At 39.6% G+C, this 21,272-nt stretch overlaps 1 protein-coding gene across 3 annotated transcripts in view; it reads right to left on the reverse strand.

The window, feature by feature from the left end:
• Positions 1-130: 130 nt before the first annotated feature.
• The window catches only part of LOC128857145 (protein scalloped), a 78,450-nt gene continuing 57,308 nt past the window's right edge, over positions 131-21,272 (reverse strand). Inside the window, exons 4-9 of one of the 3 annotated variants that reach the window (XM_054092745.1) lie at positions 5,442-5,482; positions 5,189-5,366; positions 5,055-5,117; positions 669-838; positions 338-572; positions 131-244 (exon numbers count right to left, since the gene is read on the reverse strand). In XM_054092745.1, the coding sequence (XP_053948720.1) occupies positions 131-244; positions 338-572; positions 669-838; positions 5,055-5,117; positions 5,189-5,366; positions 5,442-5,482 (801 nt within the window). The other 2 variants (XM_054092744.1, XM_054092746.1) reach the window with 2 other exon arrangements.

Raw genomic sequence — 21,272 nt, forward strand, 5'->3', positions numbered from 1 at the left:
CACACTTGCTAACGCCTCCTACGCTTCCTCCTACAACGCCACCGCCACCGCCACCACTGCCGCCGCCGCTGCTACTACTGTTGAATTCATTGAGTGTATGTGTGGATAGATTGGGCAGTTGCAGTTCATGCTATTCCTTTATCAATCGGTAGATGTGATGTGTGGCGCCACTATTTTGGGCAGCCACCTCGAACACGTACGCTATGCAGAGCAGGGTCTCTTCTGTCTCTCGCGATTGCATCACCTATATGAAATAATGGGAACGAGCCGCCGAGTTGGAGCGATAGAGATATTAGTATGAGGCATCATTATCATCGGTATCGTAGGTCACACTTACCTGCAGTATTGTAAAGTTCTCCAGCACACTGTTCATCATATATCGTTCAGGTAGGTTCTTCAATTTTTGTATGAAATTTATCATATATTCGCACATCGGCGACCGATGTATGCGATATACGAAGCGACCATTCTCCAAGCGAGACAATTCCGTTTCCACTTTTTCAACTACTTGCTTGCCGAACGAGCAGACTTTTGTCGAACACTCGAGCACAACATTCTCGTTACTCTCATATCTAAAGAAGTACAGAAGCAAGAAAGGTGAACAGCATGTTAGTTGAGCTTTTAAGGCAAGAGACTCCAAGGATACTTAATTGGATTTTGACACTTACTGACTCGTAACGCCATAGAAATCGCCCGTCTCGCTGCCGGTAATTTCGGTATTCAAGTCTGCCCAACATTTAACTAAGTAGAAGGCATTTTGTGGACCTTTTTCGTAGAGATCTTTAAGACCGCCTGATTTCTCAGGGAATTTATCAGAGATCTGCCGGATGTCAACAGTCTGTGGAGAGAAAATTAAGCAATCAAATAGAAATTCAGAGATGTTTTTTCATAAAAACTAATATTTGGGAGTAATATAATTTTGTATAACTTCGGCTACGAGTATTTGAAAGACGTTCTAAAATGAGAATAATTCTTCAAGTGTAGGTAAGCCTATTGTCGGTATATTACAAATTTGGTGGATTGATATTTTTAAACATATGACCAGTTTTCGAATGATTTTCCATATTAACACCGCAAGAAACGAAAAGGCTAAAAGCACAACTCCACTAACTCTGAGAAACGATTTAAAAGAAATCTTTTTAAAAATTAACAAAATTGCGAACAGTATTGGTCTTCGTCGGTATTTGGTCTTCATCGATTTCAAAGCCGCCTTTGATAGCACGGATAGAATCACATTTATGCCGCTATGTCTGAGTTTGGTATCCTCGCAAAACTAATACGGCTGTGTAAGATGACGTTGCGCGCTACCACAAGCGCTGTCAGAATTAGAAGTAACCTCTCCGAGCCGTTCGATACCAAGCGAGGTTTCACTCAAGGCGATTCTCTATCTTGTGACTTTTTCAAACTCTTGCTGGAAAAAATCTTTCGCGCTACCGAGCTGAACTGCACTGGTACTATCTTTCATAAAAGTATCATCATTTTAATATATGCCGACGACATCGACATTATCGGCGAAACCAACCGTGCTGTATGCTGGGCCTACTCCAGCTTAAAGAGAGAGGCGAGGAATGTGGGTCTTGCGGTGAATCAGGGTAAAACAAAGTGCCTGCTGTGAACACACAGAGAGTCTTCGCGGCTTAGACAATAAATATGTCAGTGTTGACAACCAACAATTCGAAGTTGTGAAGGACTTTGTCTACCTTGGGACTAGTATTAATAAAAGAAATGACGTCAGCCTGGAGATCAAGGGGAGAATAACTCTTGCCAAAAGGTGTCACTTTGGCCTCAGTAAGCAACAGAGAAGTAGAGCCCTCTCTCGAAGGACTAAGCTGACACTCTACAAAACGCACATCATTCCCGTCCTAATATATGGCACAGAAGCTTGGACGACGTCAACAGCGGATGAACAACTTTTTGGGCCTTCGAGAGAAAAATTCTACGTTAGATCTTTGGTCTCCTCCGTGTTAATGAGAAGTACCACGTACGGTGTAACAGCGAGTTGTATGAACTATATGGAGACATGGACATAGTTAAGCGTGTAAAAACATTGCGGCTGCGCTGGCTTGACCATTTCACCCGTATGAACGAAGACGCTCCAGCAAGGCGAATTTACGACATGGTAATCCAAAAAAAGAAGGCGTGAAAGAGGAAGACCACATCTCCGTTGGAAAGACCAAGTGCTGCAGGACCTATCTTCACTCGAGATTTCCAACTGGCATCAACGAGCGCAGCTGACGCGCCCTTTTGGATTCGGCCAAAACCGACACATGGTTGTAGCGCCACATAAGTAAGTAATTGGTCTGTTTGTAAACGAGAGCAAAATCAAATATTTACTGGAGTCGAGGCAGCCCACACCGGTGCAAAATTTGACGTGAAAAAAACGGGCGCGGTCTCTCCATGACTTTCTCCAAGTTTGGACCCGTCTCGTTATTTCCGAAATTTTTTCTTATTTCTTTGTTTGCCTTTCGGTCGCACTTGGTGTATCCAACTATTAAGCACAGTGTTTGCATTTAAACCGTTGCAATGACTTTTTGCGTTACAGTCGTGTGCGTCCTGAGATTTGGTCCATTGCATGTCTTATAGATTCTTACTTTGCTTTCGGTCCTCATATGCTTGTTTCTCGTTTGTTCTACTTCTATTCTTTGATCTCTATTGCTGGTGATTCTTGATCCGTGATGGGTATTGTAAATTCAAGAACCTGCTCTATCGGCTTGCCAATTTGGTTTTTTCAGCAGATATTTGCATGCTGTACACTGCGGCAACTTGCTCAAATTTGAAGCGCAGGCTCTGTAGGTCGTTTTCATTCTCAGCAGTACGAACTGCGTCGCCTGCGAAACTATCTCAATCTAAAGAGAATTCATTACTGGTGGTACCTCAAGACCAACAACAATATTTTGCAACAGGAAACAAAGAATAAATTCGCCTTGTTTCTTTCTAGGCCGACAGCGACATGGACCCGGCGAAAGATTAAACAAATCATTTACCACAAGTAATTTCCTATTGTTCGTTTATTCATGGGCTCTAGCGACACAATGTATTCGGAAAGCGCAACCATGTATTCTATTACCCTTTGATACTACCTTTAATATATTCGTCTTGTCTCAATCTCACATCCGGAGTTGCTAAAAACTGTAGGCATTGCACAAAAGTATTGGTAAAAACACTCTTCTTCTTCCTATTTTTTGATAGGCACCCTTGGTGTGAGTTTCACAGGCAGTCACATATGTGACGGTGTGAGTGCTTGGTCTTTTTACATGAGCGTATTGGCGGAGTTGCTATGCCAATTAGAATTTTTATGGTAACATTAAAAATAATAGAAAAAATACAACATAGTATCTTTAACTTGAGGTCGCGAAATCCTTCTGGTCACGTTTGGATCAGAGGCATTCGAGGGATTTTCTGAGGATGAAAAAATCTCAGCTCTTAAATTTTGTGGGCATCCTCACGGGGCATGTGGAATCCGCGGTGCATTCATGCCGTGAGACCCGGAATTACTTCGAGTCTTTTTTGCGTCAGCTGTATGGAGGATGAGGCGGAATCATCTCAGCATCTGCCCCTTAGCTGCCCCGCTCTCGCGGGACTAAGATTTAAGCATCTTGGTTCTCACTTCTTTTCTGCGCCTGCTGACATAGCAGGTCTTGATAACAAAAATCTGATGAACTTCATCAGCAGCATAAAACGGATAACGCAGCCGGAAATTAGTCACCGTTCATAATCCACAAATACTCAACCCCCCCTCTCCTTTTCGTCCTATCTTCTTCCTTCAACTCTTCTTTTCCTCCTTGAATGAATCAAACTTCTTTCGTCCAAGTGGGCCCACTCTCTGGGCAACCATTACAACCAAACCTAACCTATCTTTAACTAGGAAAATTTACAACGACAGATATTTTTAATATATTTCTTAGCTATGATAATGCTCGGAGTCAGGTGATCTCAGCTGTGGGCATTTTTTTAAAACCAGCTGAGAGTGTGCTTATTTATGGATGTGTAAAATGTCTATAGGTTCTACTATTTGTAAAACTACATTAAGACGTACAGCGAAAATTGTGGCCTAATCTCGGTCAAAGGTATTTGTCGACAGTCCTCAAAAAATTATAACACAACAGGGGAAAGGAAAGGAGTGAACTTTTTAAGCTAACACATGGATAAAAAGTCCCGGGCCTAACACATAGTTGGCACCAGTTTTATTGCATTCACCTCTTTTTCAGTTACTACTAACCTTAAATAGATAACTGTTAAAATTTCATGATATGCTATTCATTAGTTCGGGAGTTATTGTGCTAAGAGTGACACTACTTTTGTTATTTTCAAAACAGGGGTTCAAAAAGAATTTCGTGTTTTAATTTTACACTGCTTTTTGATGGGAAAGTATCGTTCAAGCAAAGCAATGGCCTGAAAAGTGTTATGGGGACTCCGCTCCATCAGAAACAACAATAAAGCGATAATGTGCTGAGTTTAAACGTAGTCGTCGAGACACCGATGATGCACAACGCAGTGGACGTCCAAATGGGGCGGTAACATCAGGAAACACCAAAAAAAATCCACAAAATTGTTTTGAATGATCGAAAAGTGAAGTTGCCTGAGTTAGCTGACATCGTAAAGATATCAAAAAAACGTCTTGGCTTTGTATTGCATGAACTTTTGACTATGAGAAAGCTCTATTCAAAGTGGGTGCCGCATCTGCTCACTTTTTCGTTTCATCAAGACAACGCATCGTGTCACAAGTCAATCAAAACAATGGCAAAACTATGTATATGAATTGAATTTCGAATTGCTCCCACATCCACCGCATTCGCCAGATTTGGCTGTTCGCAGACCTGAAAAAAATGCTCGCCGGTAAGAAATTTCGCTCGAAAGAAGAGGTTATCGCTGAAACTATTGTTCTTGATGGAAAGTACGTCGAGAAATTCAGCTAATTTTTAACAAAAAAAAAAAAAAGAAAGTATTTTCTTTGCTAGGTTCAGGGCTTTTCAGCCCATGTTCTAGGTGTGTAATTCAAAAGTTGACCGAGTATATTTCATTTCTGGACCTTACTAATATACTCAAGTACCTACCTCGAGTAGCGGATCGGAGAAGGACGGTTTGCCGCCGAGTTGTACGAACAAGTGCCGGTGATACTGTAAAATAAATAAGAACAAAGTAATGAATATATTTTTCAAAACGTCTTTGCTTCACACAGAGAACTTACGATATCCTGTCTTTGTATTTCCATGAATGCCGAGAATTCGAGCAAACGGAATTTGTGCGTCGCTATCGCTCTGCCCTCCCACGGTAGTTGTGCTGGCGGAAGTCCTGCTTCGATGTCACCAGATACAGCTGTAGATGGCTTGCCGGCGGGATAGGGGGGTTGTGCGAATGGCTTGATGCTGTAATCGTAAAAACTACGGTCAATGCAAACAATTTCATTGTGTCAACAGGAGAATTATTTCGAGATAACTTACTCTTGTGAGGTGCTAGGCTGTAGACCGGGCTGCCAGAATTGCTGGGGGATGTGCAGGGGGCGAAGGTGGAAGAAAGTAGAAGAAAATATAAATACGTGAGTATGAAATATTTGAATAACAACAATAATTGAGTTACAGTTATAGTTAAAGAAGTCAATAAGTCAAATGGAGATACACATGAACAAAATGAGCCAGCGAAAAGCAAGGTTTATATGAAGAGCCAACAATTTGTGGGTTATGCGAATTTGATGAGAGCTTTTAGCTTTGTTTTTGTTTTTAGCATTTAAGATAATAAATATAGTACACATAATACACACTTTTTTGGGCGCCGATTACATATGTATGTATGTATGCTTGTAGCTATGAGACGCCTTTTTTTTTATATAATTTTTATTATGGCTAAAAAACACCCCAACCACTTTGAAGATTTTATTTGACTTTGTTTTTTTTATTTACAATATTCATGTTTCAATAATTGGGCGAGAATACTCAAATGCAGATATTTGTTGCTCTTTTAGGCTGCCGCCACTGCTGATGAGATGAAGCGAGCGATGGGTTGCGATAGCTATGGGTCCCTATGGGGCAGTACGAAGCGGAATTTTTGTGATAGATGGACCTTAACCTATGAATGATTGCTTTTAGGGCGCTGCTCGAGTACTTAGCCCACACACATATACACAATACACATAAAAGTTACATACACACACAGATATGAAACGGATATCAAATGATTTATTTACAACGAAGCGAGCTACATAAAATGGCGCACCACTTTGGGGTTAGCGAAATGCTTTTTTTTTTTTTTTTTTTTTTTTTTTTTAATTTTTCTAGCGATGATGAGCACAAATTTTGCCGAGTTAGAAGCGAAAAATTATTGTGAACTTTCTTACGCCCGGATACATTGGTGGATGATGGAGTGGCGTGTGCGCATGCGTGTGTGCGGTGTGTGGCAGACCGGCTGCTGCTGCTGCCGCTGCCACTGCCGCCGCCGCTGCTGTTGGTGTCGTCGTCGTGCCGGCGGAGCTTTGGTGTACTTGTGCTGCTGCCGCTGCCGCCGCCGCTGCTGCTGCAGCCGCCTGATGTTGCTGCAAATAAGCCGTGCCCGCTGTCGTTTGCGGCAAGTGCGGATGCGTATGCGGTTGTGGATGTGCATGCGAATGCGAATGCGGATGTGTACTGGCGGTGGGATGGTGATGGTGACTAAGGTGGTTCAGGTGGTTCAAGTGGCTCAGGTGGTGGTGGTGATGATGGTGGTGGTGTTGATGCGTAGGCGCGTGTGGATGCAGGTGTGAATGCGGTCCAACTAAATGCGCCGCTGCCGCAGCTGCTGCCACTGCTGCCGACGATGCCACTGACGATGACGATGCCGACGCCGACGAAGATGACGCAGGCGGAAGTGCAGCTGGTGGTGGTGCTGATTGTCCTGGTGGTCCCATAGTCCCGTGCGCTGGCTGATGCATACCGGCTGCGGAAAATGCAGCAGCCGAAGCGGCAAAGGCAAGATTCTTGGCTGCTTGCGCCGAAACAATTTGTGAGCTGGTCATGCCACTCATAGCCTGCAGTGCTTTCTCCTTTTCGCTTAGCAAATGCAACGAATGTGCGTGGCCATTGATGCCACCGATGCCGTTAGGTTCCTGAAAATAGTAAGTGTAGGAGAAAGAAAGGTGGTGCTCGATGAGGCGAGTGGGTCAAATGTTCGATATTTTTGTGTTATTCGTTGCGCTTATGGCTAATGGGCCATATACATAAGTGGTAGTTAACTGTGGCTGGCTGAAATAAAATTTTGCATTACTTATTGGCTGAGCGTTGATACGATGGACGAGGGGTGACAGGTGATAATGATAGATGTGGCGTTGTCGTGAATGATGGGTGAATATCCTGAAGTAGCTGTTCATTCAATATATGATAAAGTGAACATTTATTTTTTAAAACTGCCATAAGAGAGTAATTTTCTGTTTAAAATTTCTTTGCTATATTTGACAAAGTTTCTTATACTCGTACACTCCTTGTGTGTGCCCTTTCCAGTGCAACACTTTAGCTCAGTAGTGCATGCCATTCGTGCCACATCCACAGCTGAGCATTTCTTTGCGGTTGCTGGTAGCTCACAAGCGTGGTGAATGGCACAAAAAAAAAAAAAAAAAAAAACAACAAAGAATGAAAAAAGTAAAACCGCTGTCATCTACGTACGTCCTTGCATTCTTTATAGCATCCTTGCCGGCACCGTCCGTCAATCGTTGGTGGGGGAAACTCAACCACTCAACCAGTATCTAAGTACTCAACTACAAAGTGACCCAAAAAGCACTAAAGAATTTCGTGTGACACAAAAAATGCGTAGCGAACCTCATAAAACGCACTCGTTCACATTGCAAAGATAGTGAAAATAGCAGCGTAGGGTAGAAGAGTCAAAGAAGAAAAACAAAAAAAAAAAAACACATGGACACATACCAATACACAATGTTTGTCCTTAAATAAATGCGTCCTAGAGAGACGAGCGAAATAGTTGTGGGTTGACAAAGGAATATTTATTCAAGCATCCGAAGAAAATAAAGAGCAAGAAAAGCAGTTTAAACTGGAACGGGATCAAAAAAAAAAACAGTACTCGCATATGTTTATGAAAATAAATTTCGTCTCTTATTTGCTCGCTTTAAGTCCAAAGAAAAAATCCTGGTGCACGCTCCGATATTTGCATGGGAATACTCGTTAATGGGCGTCAAAGGCCAAAGGCAGACCGAGGAACCGACGGATAGACGCAGTGGAAAACGATCTAAAGGATTTGGGCATACGTAACTACTAAGCAAAAGCTCAAGATCGACTGCTTTGGACGAGCATTGTGAAGGAAGTTTTGATGCATCCCGCCTTGTACCGCTGTGAAAGAAGAAGAAATGGGCACAAACCTCAAGTAATATGGAAAATTAATTTGATGATTTTTTTTAAACGAATCTTGTATATAATAAGCTGCTTTGACAGACTTTTCACTACGCAGTAGCAAATTGGACAATACCTGAAAATTTCAAGTATTCGAGAGAAACATTTTGAGGCTAATCTTCGATGCAGTCATAGACAAGAGCGAGTGGCGTATAAGATGGAACCATGAACTGGACCAACTTAAGAGAGGGGAAAATGTTGTGCAGCTTATCAAAGCTTAAGGCCGAAGCTGGCTAGGCCTTACCACGAAAATGGATCCCACGAGATATATATTTGGCGCGTACACTCTTTTTTTGGTGTTTGTCCGAGCTCCTCCTCCTATTTGCTGGAGTACGTCTTGGAGGGACCTACAGTTTTAAGTCGACTCCGGCAGATAATTTTTATGAGGAGCTTTTTCATGGCAGAAATACACTTGGGGGTTTACCATTGCCTGACGAGATTCGAACCCTTGGTTTCTCTGTGAATTCCAAATGGTAGTCACGCACCAACCCATTCGGCTACGGCCGCGATCTTCGGCCGAAATACACTTGGAGGTTTACCATTGCCTGACGAGATTCGAACCCTTGGTTTCTCTGTGAATTCCGAATGGTAGTCACGCACCAACCCATTCGGCTACGGCCGCGATCCCACGAGAGCTCAATGGAAAATAATTGCCGCTAAAACATTTGCAACGAAAGCAAGAGGCAGATCATGATCAAGATGGATTGACGAAGTAGAAGACGACATGGGGAAACTCAAGGTCAACAACAGGAAGGGATCAACCAAGGATCGGGACAAATGGAGGCATAAAAGAGCGCTGTAGTGTCAAATGATGATGATAATGAGTAAACAAAATGATAGCACATCAGCATTTTGATCAACTTGGACTATTCTTCTTTTTAATGTTTATTATTTTTGTATAAAAATATAGCTCATTACCTAATAAAAACCATATAAGCTCTATTTTAAAATTTTATGAAAAATTTAAAATTTTCATTCCAATTCCATGGTCTTCAATTAGAGTTTCTAGAAAGATTTTTTATATGCAGTTTTCTTACTTATTAAATTTTAGTACAACAAAGTGTAAGTATGAAATTGTTGAAAAATCCCATTGGTTTCTTATAACACATAGGAATAGGCCGGTCTGGTATTTGGGTAAAAAATCGTAACTATTGTATTTGTAAACCTGTATAAGGGAACTAACTAATGTCGCACTAAGTCAGAGTATTACTTGTGGTTCCATCTCCAACCCTTTACCTGCATGCGGCATCACAATCGGCTATGAGCATGAGTGTGTTTTGTGGTGGAAAATCGCTGCAACCTAATCTAATCCACCTTCTAACAGGAATATAGTGCTGCTGTGAACTTTATCGTCTTTACTTAGCACCCTGTATCTGGAAAACTAAAACATTATTTAAAATGATCGCCTTTTCCGATAATACAGGCTTTCAAAAGGTTCAGTGGTACCTTAGATATGAATGACTTTCTTGCAATCAGTGTTTGCTTCAGATTATCAAAACCTTGCTGGCGAACTTTCGTACACAGACCATAACCTCTAACTTCCACTAAAACTTTCGTCAAGAGAATTTGAATTTGAGCAGCCAGATGGCTAAAATTTGGCAGAAATTAAAGCTGGAATATTCTAGCATGGAATGATTATATCTGCCTCTTCCAAACTGGATAAAGAAGAAAAGCGAATGGGTGGTGGTGAATGAGTATAGATCGAAGCACCTCCTGTAATCTAAGAAACCGTCGTGGATGGGCACCCACGTCATTACTCTTGATAGTTATGATTTCGAGGTTGTAAGACATTTTGTTTATCTAGGAAGCAGCATTGACACCTATAAAATGTTAGCTCTAAAATCCAATGGAGGTTGTTTCTTGCTCAAAAGTACTACTTTGGACTAAGTAGGTAATTGAGTAGTAAAGTCCTCTCCCGACGCACTAAACTAACACTCAAGGCTCTTATCATGCACGTCCTAACGTATGGCGCAGAAGCTTGGACGATGGCAACATCCGATGAGACGTCACTTGGAGTGTTTGAGAGAAAGATTCTGGGAAAGACTTTTGGAACTTTGCATGTCGGAACAGTGAGTTCTATGAGCTTACGTCGACATAGACATAGCGCAACGTAAAAAGATCCAGCGGCTTCATTGGTTGAGATATTTCGTCCGAATGGATACAAAACACTCTGGCTCTGAAAGTATTCGACGCGGTGCCAGCTGGTGGTAGCAGAGAAGGAGGAAGGTCTTCTCTGCGTTGAAAAGATCAGTTGGAGAAGGCCTTAGCTTCACTGGCACGTTTTGTTAAACTCGGCTAAAATCGCGTAAATCCAAAAACACAACTACAAATACTGGACTGTACAGTATATACGACATCAGTCGGAAGACACTTAACACATTCCTAAACTCCCGACCACCGAATGCCGTCATCAGAGTCCTATCACTATTTATTCTAGACGAAGAGCTTCAGCTGCCTCGCGACGTCCGCGCAACTTTGGTGCAATTACGTTCTGGATATTGAAGAAGTTTAAACTCCTACTTATCCGAATTGACCCCGACATATCCAATATATGTCCAGTATGGAAAGGCGCACCACATACACTAACCACCTATTCACATGTCCCATTGAACCTACTAACCTAACACAGCTCTCGCTCTGGACCAACCTGTCGAAACATCACGTTTCCTGAGCTTGGTGGTCTTGTCTGAGGGACACAGCCCATAGCTAATTAGCACAAAAGATACCATTGTGAAACACCACTTGCAGAACCACTACTTTTTATTATTCGAACCATTTTGATGTGATTATGAATTTGCCTATGTCGTCTATTTTCATTTTTGCAATTTCTTTCAAGTTGATCAACGAGAATTCCCCCAGCATTCTATGCCGTAGATAGTGAAATGGTCTTTCTTTAGATTTTTCTTGTACGGCCACCCCATCTTCCTGGCATGTTCTCCCAAAGACCAGTGGCCGCTTATTGTTGATGCAAATCTGAATATGTCGCTCGTGGCTTTGTGTTAGACATCTGTTAATGGCCTGCTTCTGGAATAGCGAGAAGATCTCCCTTTTGCGCACGTCTTGGGGACATTCAATTTCCACCACTTCGGATTCGTTACAGGATGCCCCCTCTCTTGCCATTTCGTCAGCTTTCTCATTTCTTTCTACGTTCCTATGGCCAGGTACCCAGATAAAAGTCATCCTTCACAGATGTAATGCGCTTCTGGTAAAGTTTTCTCTAATCTTCGAACCACCTCTGACCAAAATTCGCTCTGGTATGGCTTGAGCTCATAAAAAAAAATATCTGCCGTTCGGAGTCGGCTTAAAACTGTAGGTCCGTCCATTTCACGCACACCAACATCAAGACGCACACCACAAATAGGAGGAGGAGCTCGGCCAAACATGCAGAAAGGGGTACGCGCCAATTATATACTTATAATAGAATTTTTTTAGGTCAAAAGCCCCTTCGTATTTTGAAATTAAGAAAGATTTTAGGTGACTTTAGTTGCAGTAGTTTGCCGTATTCCTCAGAACGCATTCTGCATTGGCCGAAGTTACTGAAAATCAGCAGGGATTCAGAAGCGACAAGACTTCCTATCCGCCACAGTTTTGTAAATAATTTCAAGCCGGTGCATCGGTGTAGCAACGCATTATTTGTTGATCATTTCTGCGAGGAAATTCACGCGCTCGTAATTCGTTTTCAACTGCTGCCAATGCTTTTTGCAAACGAATCAATGGTTGACGGTGCAACTGCTTTGTGATAAATTCGCTAGGTTTTCATAGTTCATAGTATATAACGCCCTGCTGATTCCAGCAACAACACACCACGTTCGCATCAATAACATGCGGCTTTATAGTCAAGTTGGCCTATTATACTATTAAAATTTATTTCAGTTTAATAAATATACCATTTTTTTTATAAAATTGTTAAAAAAAACTTAAAACTTAAAAAAAAAAATTAATTCATAAAGAAATATTTTGCTTCAAGTACTTTAAATAGGAAATCTTAAGCAAAGGTAACCCCCGTCTTTCGGCGGCCTTTATGTAGCGCTCACGCTCTGTCTCCCCCTCTCGCTCTTTCCACTTGACTGCTATTCAAAGCGAGCGGCCAGGCGATCCTTCGGTCACTTTAACCCACTTTTAAGATCCTTTTAGTTTTACAAAGCCTTTGCAACTGGACCATTAAACACCGTTTTGCCAAAGGTAAGCGAAAATGAAGAAGAAGCATTACAACATTTTACTTTGTCTTTTGTATGTAGTTTTTTGAGTGTAAAAGTGGATTTTTTGTTAAGCACAATTTTCATTATAAAATAAGAATTTGTTGTACCTTTTTTAATTTAATTTTTTTTTTTTTCATTTTCGTTTGTTTACTATTTGCACGGCATCATTATAAATGCAAAAGTTGTTGAAAAATTCCAACTTTGTGCTTTTTGCCATTTGCCTCTTCTCTTCTCTCTTCCTCTTTTGTTTCAGCGATGCAAAAAAAGGTACATTACATTACTTTCGAAAAAGTAATTTTACTATTTTGCTCTCTGGCTCCGCTGTGCCTGTTTCTCTCGGCCTTTTCTATGCATTTTCTGTTGGCCTTTGTTGCAATTGTTGAGCGAATGTAGTTGCCGTTTATTTGTTTCTGCTCTTTGTTTGTTTGTTTATGTGTGTGTTTGTGTTTTTGATGCTTTGACCTTTTGACATAATGTGTGGGCTCTAAAATGCCAAAGGAATAAAGGAAGAAGAAGAAGCAGAAGAAAAGTTGCAGTGGACAATGCTGCTGGCGAAACTTGTGCAGATGTGCAGTATGAGAGGGCGTGGCTAAAGGCTGGGCGACTATTGCGGCGGCAGCGGCGCAGAGCTGCTACTGTAAGGCGCCGTGAGCGCATTTGATTATATGCGGAAGAACAAGCAGCACAGCAGCTTGAGTCGATGGGAGGTTGTGAGCAGCAGTGAGGTTGTGTGAGAGGTGCAGCCAAGTGGGCGGCATTAAAAATGTGCACTTTCGAGTGTAATACATTTGGATTTCAGCAAAAAAAAAAAAATAATAATAATAATAAAAAAAAAAACAAATGTCAGCGCCGGAGCAGGGTATTCATGCAGTGCCAAAAGGAGTCAGTCAACACTGAAAACAACAACCACAACAAAAACGCACTAAGTAACAAAACAACTGCTGAAATCAAATAAACTTTTTCGAACAAAGCGAATGCAAAGAGGAAAAATAGTGAACAAATTAAATGAAAAAAAACAATTTTTTTTGTTGCTTATTTTGTTTTACTTAACATGTTGTCGCTGCAAAAGCAGTTACAGTTTTTTTTGTTGCTTTTGTTGCTTCTGTTGCTTTTTTCCGGATTTCTCTGTTCACAAACGGTCAGTAAGCAACAAAAAGGATTTCAGTGGAATTTTCACTTCACAAAGTGCGATGCAACACACCAACAACAACAGAAGCACAAAAAATAGAAGAAAGTTGAAATGGAAAATAAAATATATATAAAAAAAAAGAGAAATAAATGGAAATGGAAAAGAACAAAGCACAAAGCACAAAGTAAACTGCATCATATGATGCTGAGGGCGAGGGAGGCAGAGAAGAGAGGCGGAGGCACTGAAGGCAGAAGTGGTGGCGTAGTTGCTCGGCGTCGCCTGAAGATGCGATGCAGTCACGTGTGCCAGCGACGCACAACGCAAACAAATAACAAGAACAATACAAACGTTGCTCAAACAAAACTTTGCAGTCGCTCAAATCGCACAAATCGCACAAAAAGTGTAATTTTTATAAAGTTTTGCCTTTTACTTTCCGACACAAAACAACTTTTAAGTGAAACGGATAAACGACTACACGCAACATAGCAACATATAAACTCATATGTACGTGTGTGTGCCAGCAGTGAAAGACAAACGAGTAGTCAACAAGCATTCTCGAACTGTTACTAGGTGAAACTATTTAGACTAGTCCAAAAGTGACTAGAATTATACCAGTTGCAAAATAACCAACTATTTGATTACTTGATTATTTCTGACCGAGCTCTAAGCGCATTTTACGCATTTAAATACAAAAATTCCCACATAATTGTTTTTGTATTAAAGCCTAGTAGACCTTCATTCGGAACTGAGTTAAGTCAACTCTGTTAGTCTAACAGAAAATGTTATGCTAACACTGATAACCAGCCGTATTACAAATGCAAAAATATATTTTTTTTTAATATATCCAGGCGCAGTCAGTGCATCAACTATACAAAATAATAGAGGAATCAATAATACAATTTTGTTTTTGTGGTAGAATTTGGCAATCCCGCAAAGCTGCTTCGGCTGTGCAGGACGACTCCAAATAAAAACCACCAGCGATAATAACCAGTGGTAATTGGCAAAGATCTTTTTCAGCTAATTGAAATGACATGCGACTTTTTCAATCTGATGATGGAGAAAGTTTTCCGCGCCACCAACATGACATCTCCGGCACTATTTTCTATAAAATGTCTGCTGCTCTCTTACGCTGATGATATCGACATTGTTGGCATTAGTCAGCGGGCAGTCAGTGCATCTCCCTGCAGCCTTGAAAAAGAATCCTGTTGGGTGGGCCTGAATGAGGGCAAAACAAAGTATCCTGTGGCAACAACCAAAAAGTCTACGCGTAAAGTTGGCGCGTATACCATTTTTGGTTGCTTGGCCGAGCTTCTCCTCCTATTTGTGGCGTGCGTCTTGATGTTGTTCCACAAATGGAGGGGCCTACATTTTCAAGCTCCAACCCATTCGGCTATGGCGGTTGGCAGGTTGTGATTGACAATTACGAGTTCGGCGTAGTCAAGGACTCTGTCTACTTAGAATCCAGCACTAACACCAACAAAAACGTTTGCCAAGAGATCCAGCGAAGAATAACTCTTGCCAACAGGTGCTACTTTGTGCTGGGTAGGCAAGTGAAAAGCAGAGCCCTCTCTCGATGCATGGAAAAAAGCTCTATCAATCACTCATCCAAGAGAAGGTACCTGTATGCCAAACATAAATAACTTTATGGGGTACCTCTCACAACTTGTACGCTTCTTGTTATGGACGCACCTCTCGCAAATTGTAAGCTTCTCATTAAGGACGCAGTAATCAATTCTGTAAATCAAAGATGGATTAGTGCCAATGCCTGTGAAATAGCTAGGCAAACATGGCCAAGTGTAAGTTTAAGTCTGTCCAAGAATATTATAAAATTGAGTAGACTTTAAATTAGGACCAGAGTAGGGGCCCTCACAGGACATTGCTTCATAGAAAATCACGCAAGGAGATTAGGCGTTTACATGGATGATTTCTGTCGTAGCTGCAGGAATAAGGAGGAGTTGGAAACAATTCAACACCTTTTTTGCACATGCCCGGCTCTAACCAGAAGCAGGAACCGATATTTAAGGTCCGACTTCCAAATTAATATGGATAATCTATACACTTTAGGTATTAACAAACTTTTACGCTTTGTCGAAAGCTCAGGATGGTTCAATCTGGAGGGGAAAATGTAGCCCAGCCCAGCCCTTGTGGCTCACAACGGCCTCATTTCGTGGTCTAAGTTATGAAAGTCCCTATGTGGGTCGCTGCAGCCAAACCTAGCCTAACCTAATCTCACTCATGCTCCCGGTCTTACTGTATGGCGCTAAGTTCTGGACATTGACGAACACCGAGGAGTAGTTATTAGGAGAAAAACTCTTCGCAAGATCTATGGTCGGATTTGCGTGAATGATGCATAGCGAATAAGCTGGAACTACGAGTTGTTCGCCGACATCGGCGTAGTGAAGCACATTAAAATTCAGCGACTGCGCTGGCTAGGTCACGTTGAGCAAATGAACATTAACGCTCCAGCAAAGAAAGTGCTCTGTTCGAAATGCACTGGTGGAACTCGCAAAAAAGGACGCCCTCATCTAAAGTTTCCGGACCGTGTTATCTCTCGAAGAGGTGATCAGAATTGTCCACTGGGATCTTGTGAGTTAACACCTTCCGACTTTTTTCTTTGGGGCCACGTGAAAGAGAAGGTGTACGCCAACAGCCTAGGGTCGATTCAAGACCTCAGAAATGGAATTCGTGAGGCTATCGAGGACATAGAGTAGCCACTTTGCAATTCGGTTATGGCTGTCTTGGACACATTTTAAAAAGATATTCGAACGACATCACTCGTAAAGCGATTGATTAAAACCCGCAAGGTAGCCGACGATAGGTAGGTAGGTAGCAAGGACAAAAAAAAAGTTGGAACGAGTTAAAGTGGCTGGAGTCCGACAGAAACGAGTGGAGGAAGCTTGTTGTGACACCTCTTTTGCCCTCGCTGAACCATAGGAATTTATTGTATATAAATATATAAAGCAAACTGGTAGGAAGCTGGAAGAAGTAGGACGGATAGGTTTGACTGTTGGGTACATGCAATGAGCAAACTCCTACACCCACACAGCGAATTCACACAAATCTTACCAGAATGCACTTGTGAGTAGACGACTAATACGTGCGGGAGTGGAAATCCACGCAACGTTCATACGTAACTTATTCACCTATATATATACACATTTATATACTTACATATACATATGTATGTATGTACATAGATATATGAGTGGACTATTCCAGTGTGTTTTAGAACGAAAAATGGAAAAGTGCAGAATCCTTTAGGAAACACTTTGTCTACTGGTAGTTGTATATTTTACTCAAATGTTCTGGTGGTTGTTTTTCTATTCTTTTTTGAATGTTGTTTTGAGATTTTGCAAGAAATTTTTGTTCTAATTGCATTTGCTTGCAAATCAATTAAAATAGAAAAAAAGAAAAAATGTTTTGTGTATTTTTTTCTACGAAAAATAGCACTTTATTTGTAGGCCAATTTTTGCGTGCATGCTACTTTCTTGAACATACAAAGGGTCTTTCAACAGATGCGCCTAATTGTTAATTTAAATTAAAACATACTTATACAAATTTAGATTCCTTTAGGTCTCACTATTGTTATTCGAAACTCGGCTCTTAACAATAATATCTAAGAAATGACCAAATATATAATTTAAATCTCCACCATCAGCCCGTCTAAAGGCTGTCATACGAGAATTGCAATCGTCAAGGACTCACTCACATTTTATCGCATGGAGATCAGCAATCTCGATCCAAATGTTGTGTTTCAGCATTGGAATTGTTGTTTGTTCAGTTTATTCAGACTTAACTTTTCAAAAAAACTCCAGTCCGGTCTGCCAGTGCGATTTTCATCGTCGACAGAACCAGTTTCTTGAAGTTTTTTCACCAACATTTTAATTGTCGACTCATTTAGACGATTATTTCCATCAAAACAATCACGAATTTCGCAATTTCGTGTTCTCAAAGATGGAACATTTTCATAATAAGTCTCAATAATATTAGTGCAATGTACTAGTATGTAAAATTGTGCAGCTGATTACTTGACAAAATCAAAGATGACATAAAAAAGGTCCCGTCTAGAAAGTACTGCTGACATCTGGGTGTCAATTTATAAGAGACTTTGTTTTTATCCTTGTTGCGATTCGAGATGTTTTGTGTTCCATTAATCCATGTATCAAGATCTACCAATCACAGAGAAAACTATTGTGGGAATATTTGAAGATGTCACCTCGTTCTACTTGCTATAGGCTCTCACCCCGAAGTGGCTTCCCTCCAAGAAGGACTTGATAAAATAGCTAATAGCTGAAAGACTGGAAAATAAAAGCTAACGAGAAGAAATCTGCTCAAGTTACCTTTACATTCAAATGAAACACCCGTTAAACTAAATGTCACGTAAATAATGTTACAAAATATCTTAGCATGCACCTCGACAGCAAAGCTTACATGGAAAATGCATATTTTCACCAAACGCAAGGCACTTGGAATTAAACCCCAAAACCTGTACTGGTTGATTAATCGTGATTAATATGACATACAACATAAAATAAAATACTTCAATCACACACAAACCTTTTAGCCACTTAAAATAAAATAGTTTCTAAACCAATTAAATTATTCGTTTTTGGTTGATTTGTTGTTAGGCGGAGCACAGAATCTTCTTATCTTCTGTTAGATGGCGCTGGAGTTGAGCTATTGCAAAAAACCAGAGTTATGGTTCGTTTCAGTGTAAATTCAGAATTTCTTATTATTCATAATTTTTTTTTTGAAATCAAAATCTTCAATCACACACAAACTCTTTAATCACAGAAATAACTCTCAATCCCACCTTCTTTAACAGACTGAAGAAGAAGTCAACAATGGACTTTTTATGTTAATAAGCAAATATTTTAGGAATGGTTGGACCACTGGGTGCTTTCCATACAAGTCTAATAAAATGTCTTAGTTTTAAGTACAAATATTTCTGCTTGTTAGACAACAGATTGCAGTAAATAAATGGTTAAAAATATATATATATATGTGAAAACCATTTTTTAGAATATTTTACTCAGTTTATCTTATCATGGAATTCATTATAATAAAAAGTATTAGCGAAGATAAAAATACATCTACATAAGTGAAGTATATACAGGTTTTCTACGCGGCTAACTGAAAGGATTCTAACAGACCGGAGCTTTTCCTTCAAAAATGTGCTCATTTTGGAGCCCTAAATAAAGGATTTTTCGTACTACGTGGACACGCTGAGAAAGTTTAAAAAATATTTCCGAAGGAACTTTAAATTCAATGAATTCGGTGCGTCTGATTTTCAATGAATTTCGAATCCCACTCTGTCTGCAACCTAACAAATATCAAGAAACTTCAATATTTGAGTTTACTATTGTAATTTACGGCGTTAGTTATTGACTCCAAGTGCTGACAGGTCCTTTTGAAATTTACCCCACTATCGGGTAGATAAGAAGTCTTACAATTGCTGCAAGAGTGTCATATCCAACAAAACAAAAAAAAAATAAAAAAATGTAGGTAAGTATGCCAAAATCTCCAAAAGCTCTTTTGTGCTGTGTAAAAAATGCATGGCGACATCAATTAAGAAAATTAAATATAATATGTCTTCGTTTTTATTCAAGGACTAAAATATATTGGACATTTTGATGCCGCTTTTCACGAAATTTTTGTTTTTTTTGTGGAATAAGACATTTTTGCAGCAAATGAGCGATGTGAGTTCTCCCTGTAGAAGGTGTTCGGAAGAGATGCCAGTGATACTATTTTAAGTAAAATACTTGTAGAGTATTTGGCTAGTCTTTACAAATCATTATAATCAAAATAATAATATTGAAAAAAAATATTAAAAATATTCTTTACAAGTACATATAGTAGAAAGTTGGAGAGCATGCAGTCAGACTCAACCTCCCCCTTCAATCCCATCTGTCAAGCGGAAGAGGTGAAGGAAAGTCTTTTCCACTACTTATGTGAATGCCCAGGGCTAGCTAGGGCACGACTCCGCTCCTTCGGTAAGCTGTTCTTACAGCAAATTAAGGAAATCTCAGACATTGAGATAAAGGATTTGCTGTTATACTTGGACCTCACGAAAGGGATCTGACTTGGAAACACAAAAAAAAAAAAAAAGACATCATCGCACGAGACAGTGGTATTAAAACGGTGCTGGTCACTAATTAGGATTATTTCAGTGGAAATATTCAACCACTCCAACAACAATAAAAACATATGGTTAACGCCAGAAGAAAGGGTACACCACGCATTGATAAGTTTTGACTATTTATGCATTTATTTTGTAACTTTATTTATTTTTTATAAAAATATAGTTCGTACTACAAGAAAAACCATATAAAGCAAAGTTTCGAACTTGATATAAAATTTTTAAGAGTTCGGCATATTTTCAAAATTTTTCACAGAGTTTTTACAAAAAATTCGGGTATGCAGTTTTATAGATCATTGAATTTTGATGTAGCAAAGTGCAAGTTTCAAGTAGTTCAAAAATTGTGTCGATTTTTGACAATTTTTTCTGTAGGCGTGTTGGGTCTTTTCATCCATATGAAGAAAATGTGGAGTTGGCGTGAAAAGGAGAAAATGCACAAGACCGCGAACAAAAGAAATTCTCAAACATTTCTCACAGAATTTTTAAAAAATTCTTGGGTACACAATTTTATAGATTATTGAATTTTGAATCATTTCCGGTATGCAGTTTTATAGATCATTGAATTTTGATGTAGTAAAGTGCAAGTTTCAATTGGTTAAAAATTGCGTTGATTTTTGAACATTTTTTCTAATGACGGGTTGGATGATTTCTTCCATATAAAAAAATACGGAGTAGGCGTTAAATGGAGAAAATGCACAAGACCGCGACTAAAAACAAAATTCTCAAAAATCAGTGTGATTTTCGATCTACTTGAAACTTGTACTTTATTATAACGAAATTAAATAATCTAAAAAACTGCTTACCCGAAATTTTTTTCCAAATTTATATAAAAATGTATCGATCTGAAAAACTGCATAACCGAAATATTTCTAAAAAGTCTGAGCAAAGAGTAAGGAATTTTTTGAACAAAATTGTCATGACCAAAATTAAACGATCTAAAAACTGCATAGCCGAGATTTTTCTAAATATTCTGAGTTAAAAGTTTGAAATTTTGAGTTAAAAGTTTGAAATTTTGAAAGTTGCCGATTTTTTACAAATTTTATACAACAAAAAGTTGGAACCTTTGCTTTATATGGCTTTTATTGTAGTATGAACCATATTTTTTGTAAAAAAATAATTGAAATTATGAAATAAATAAATAAATATTCAATATGGGGTGTACACATTTTTTTGATGCTTACAGGTACAGTAGCGGCTGGGGAGGTTGAATAGTATCATACTTACATTCGTATATAACAAATTTCAATAATGAATAAATAATTAATAAATTAGGAATACCCTTCCTGGTCTTTAAATTCCTCTCAAGGACATCAGATAAACCTTGCTTTTCATTTTCGAATCATAAAGTATTACAAAAATATTACATTCTAAAACTATGTATTTTAAACATATCAAAGCAAAGGTAAAATGGATTTTGATGACAAAAGCAGCGGCCAAAA

This window comes from Anastrepha ludens, chromosome 3 (assembly GCF_028408465.1).
Source record: "Anastrepha ludens isolate Willacy chromosome 3, idAnaLude1.1, whole genome shotgun sequence".
Taxonomy (NCBI): domain Eukaryota; kingdom Metazoa; phylum Arthropoda; class Insecta; order Diptera; family Tephritidae; genus Anastrepha; species Anastrepha ludens.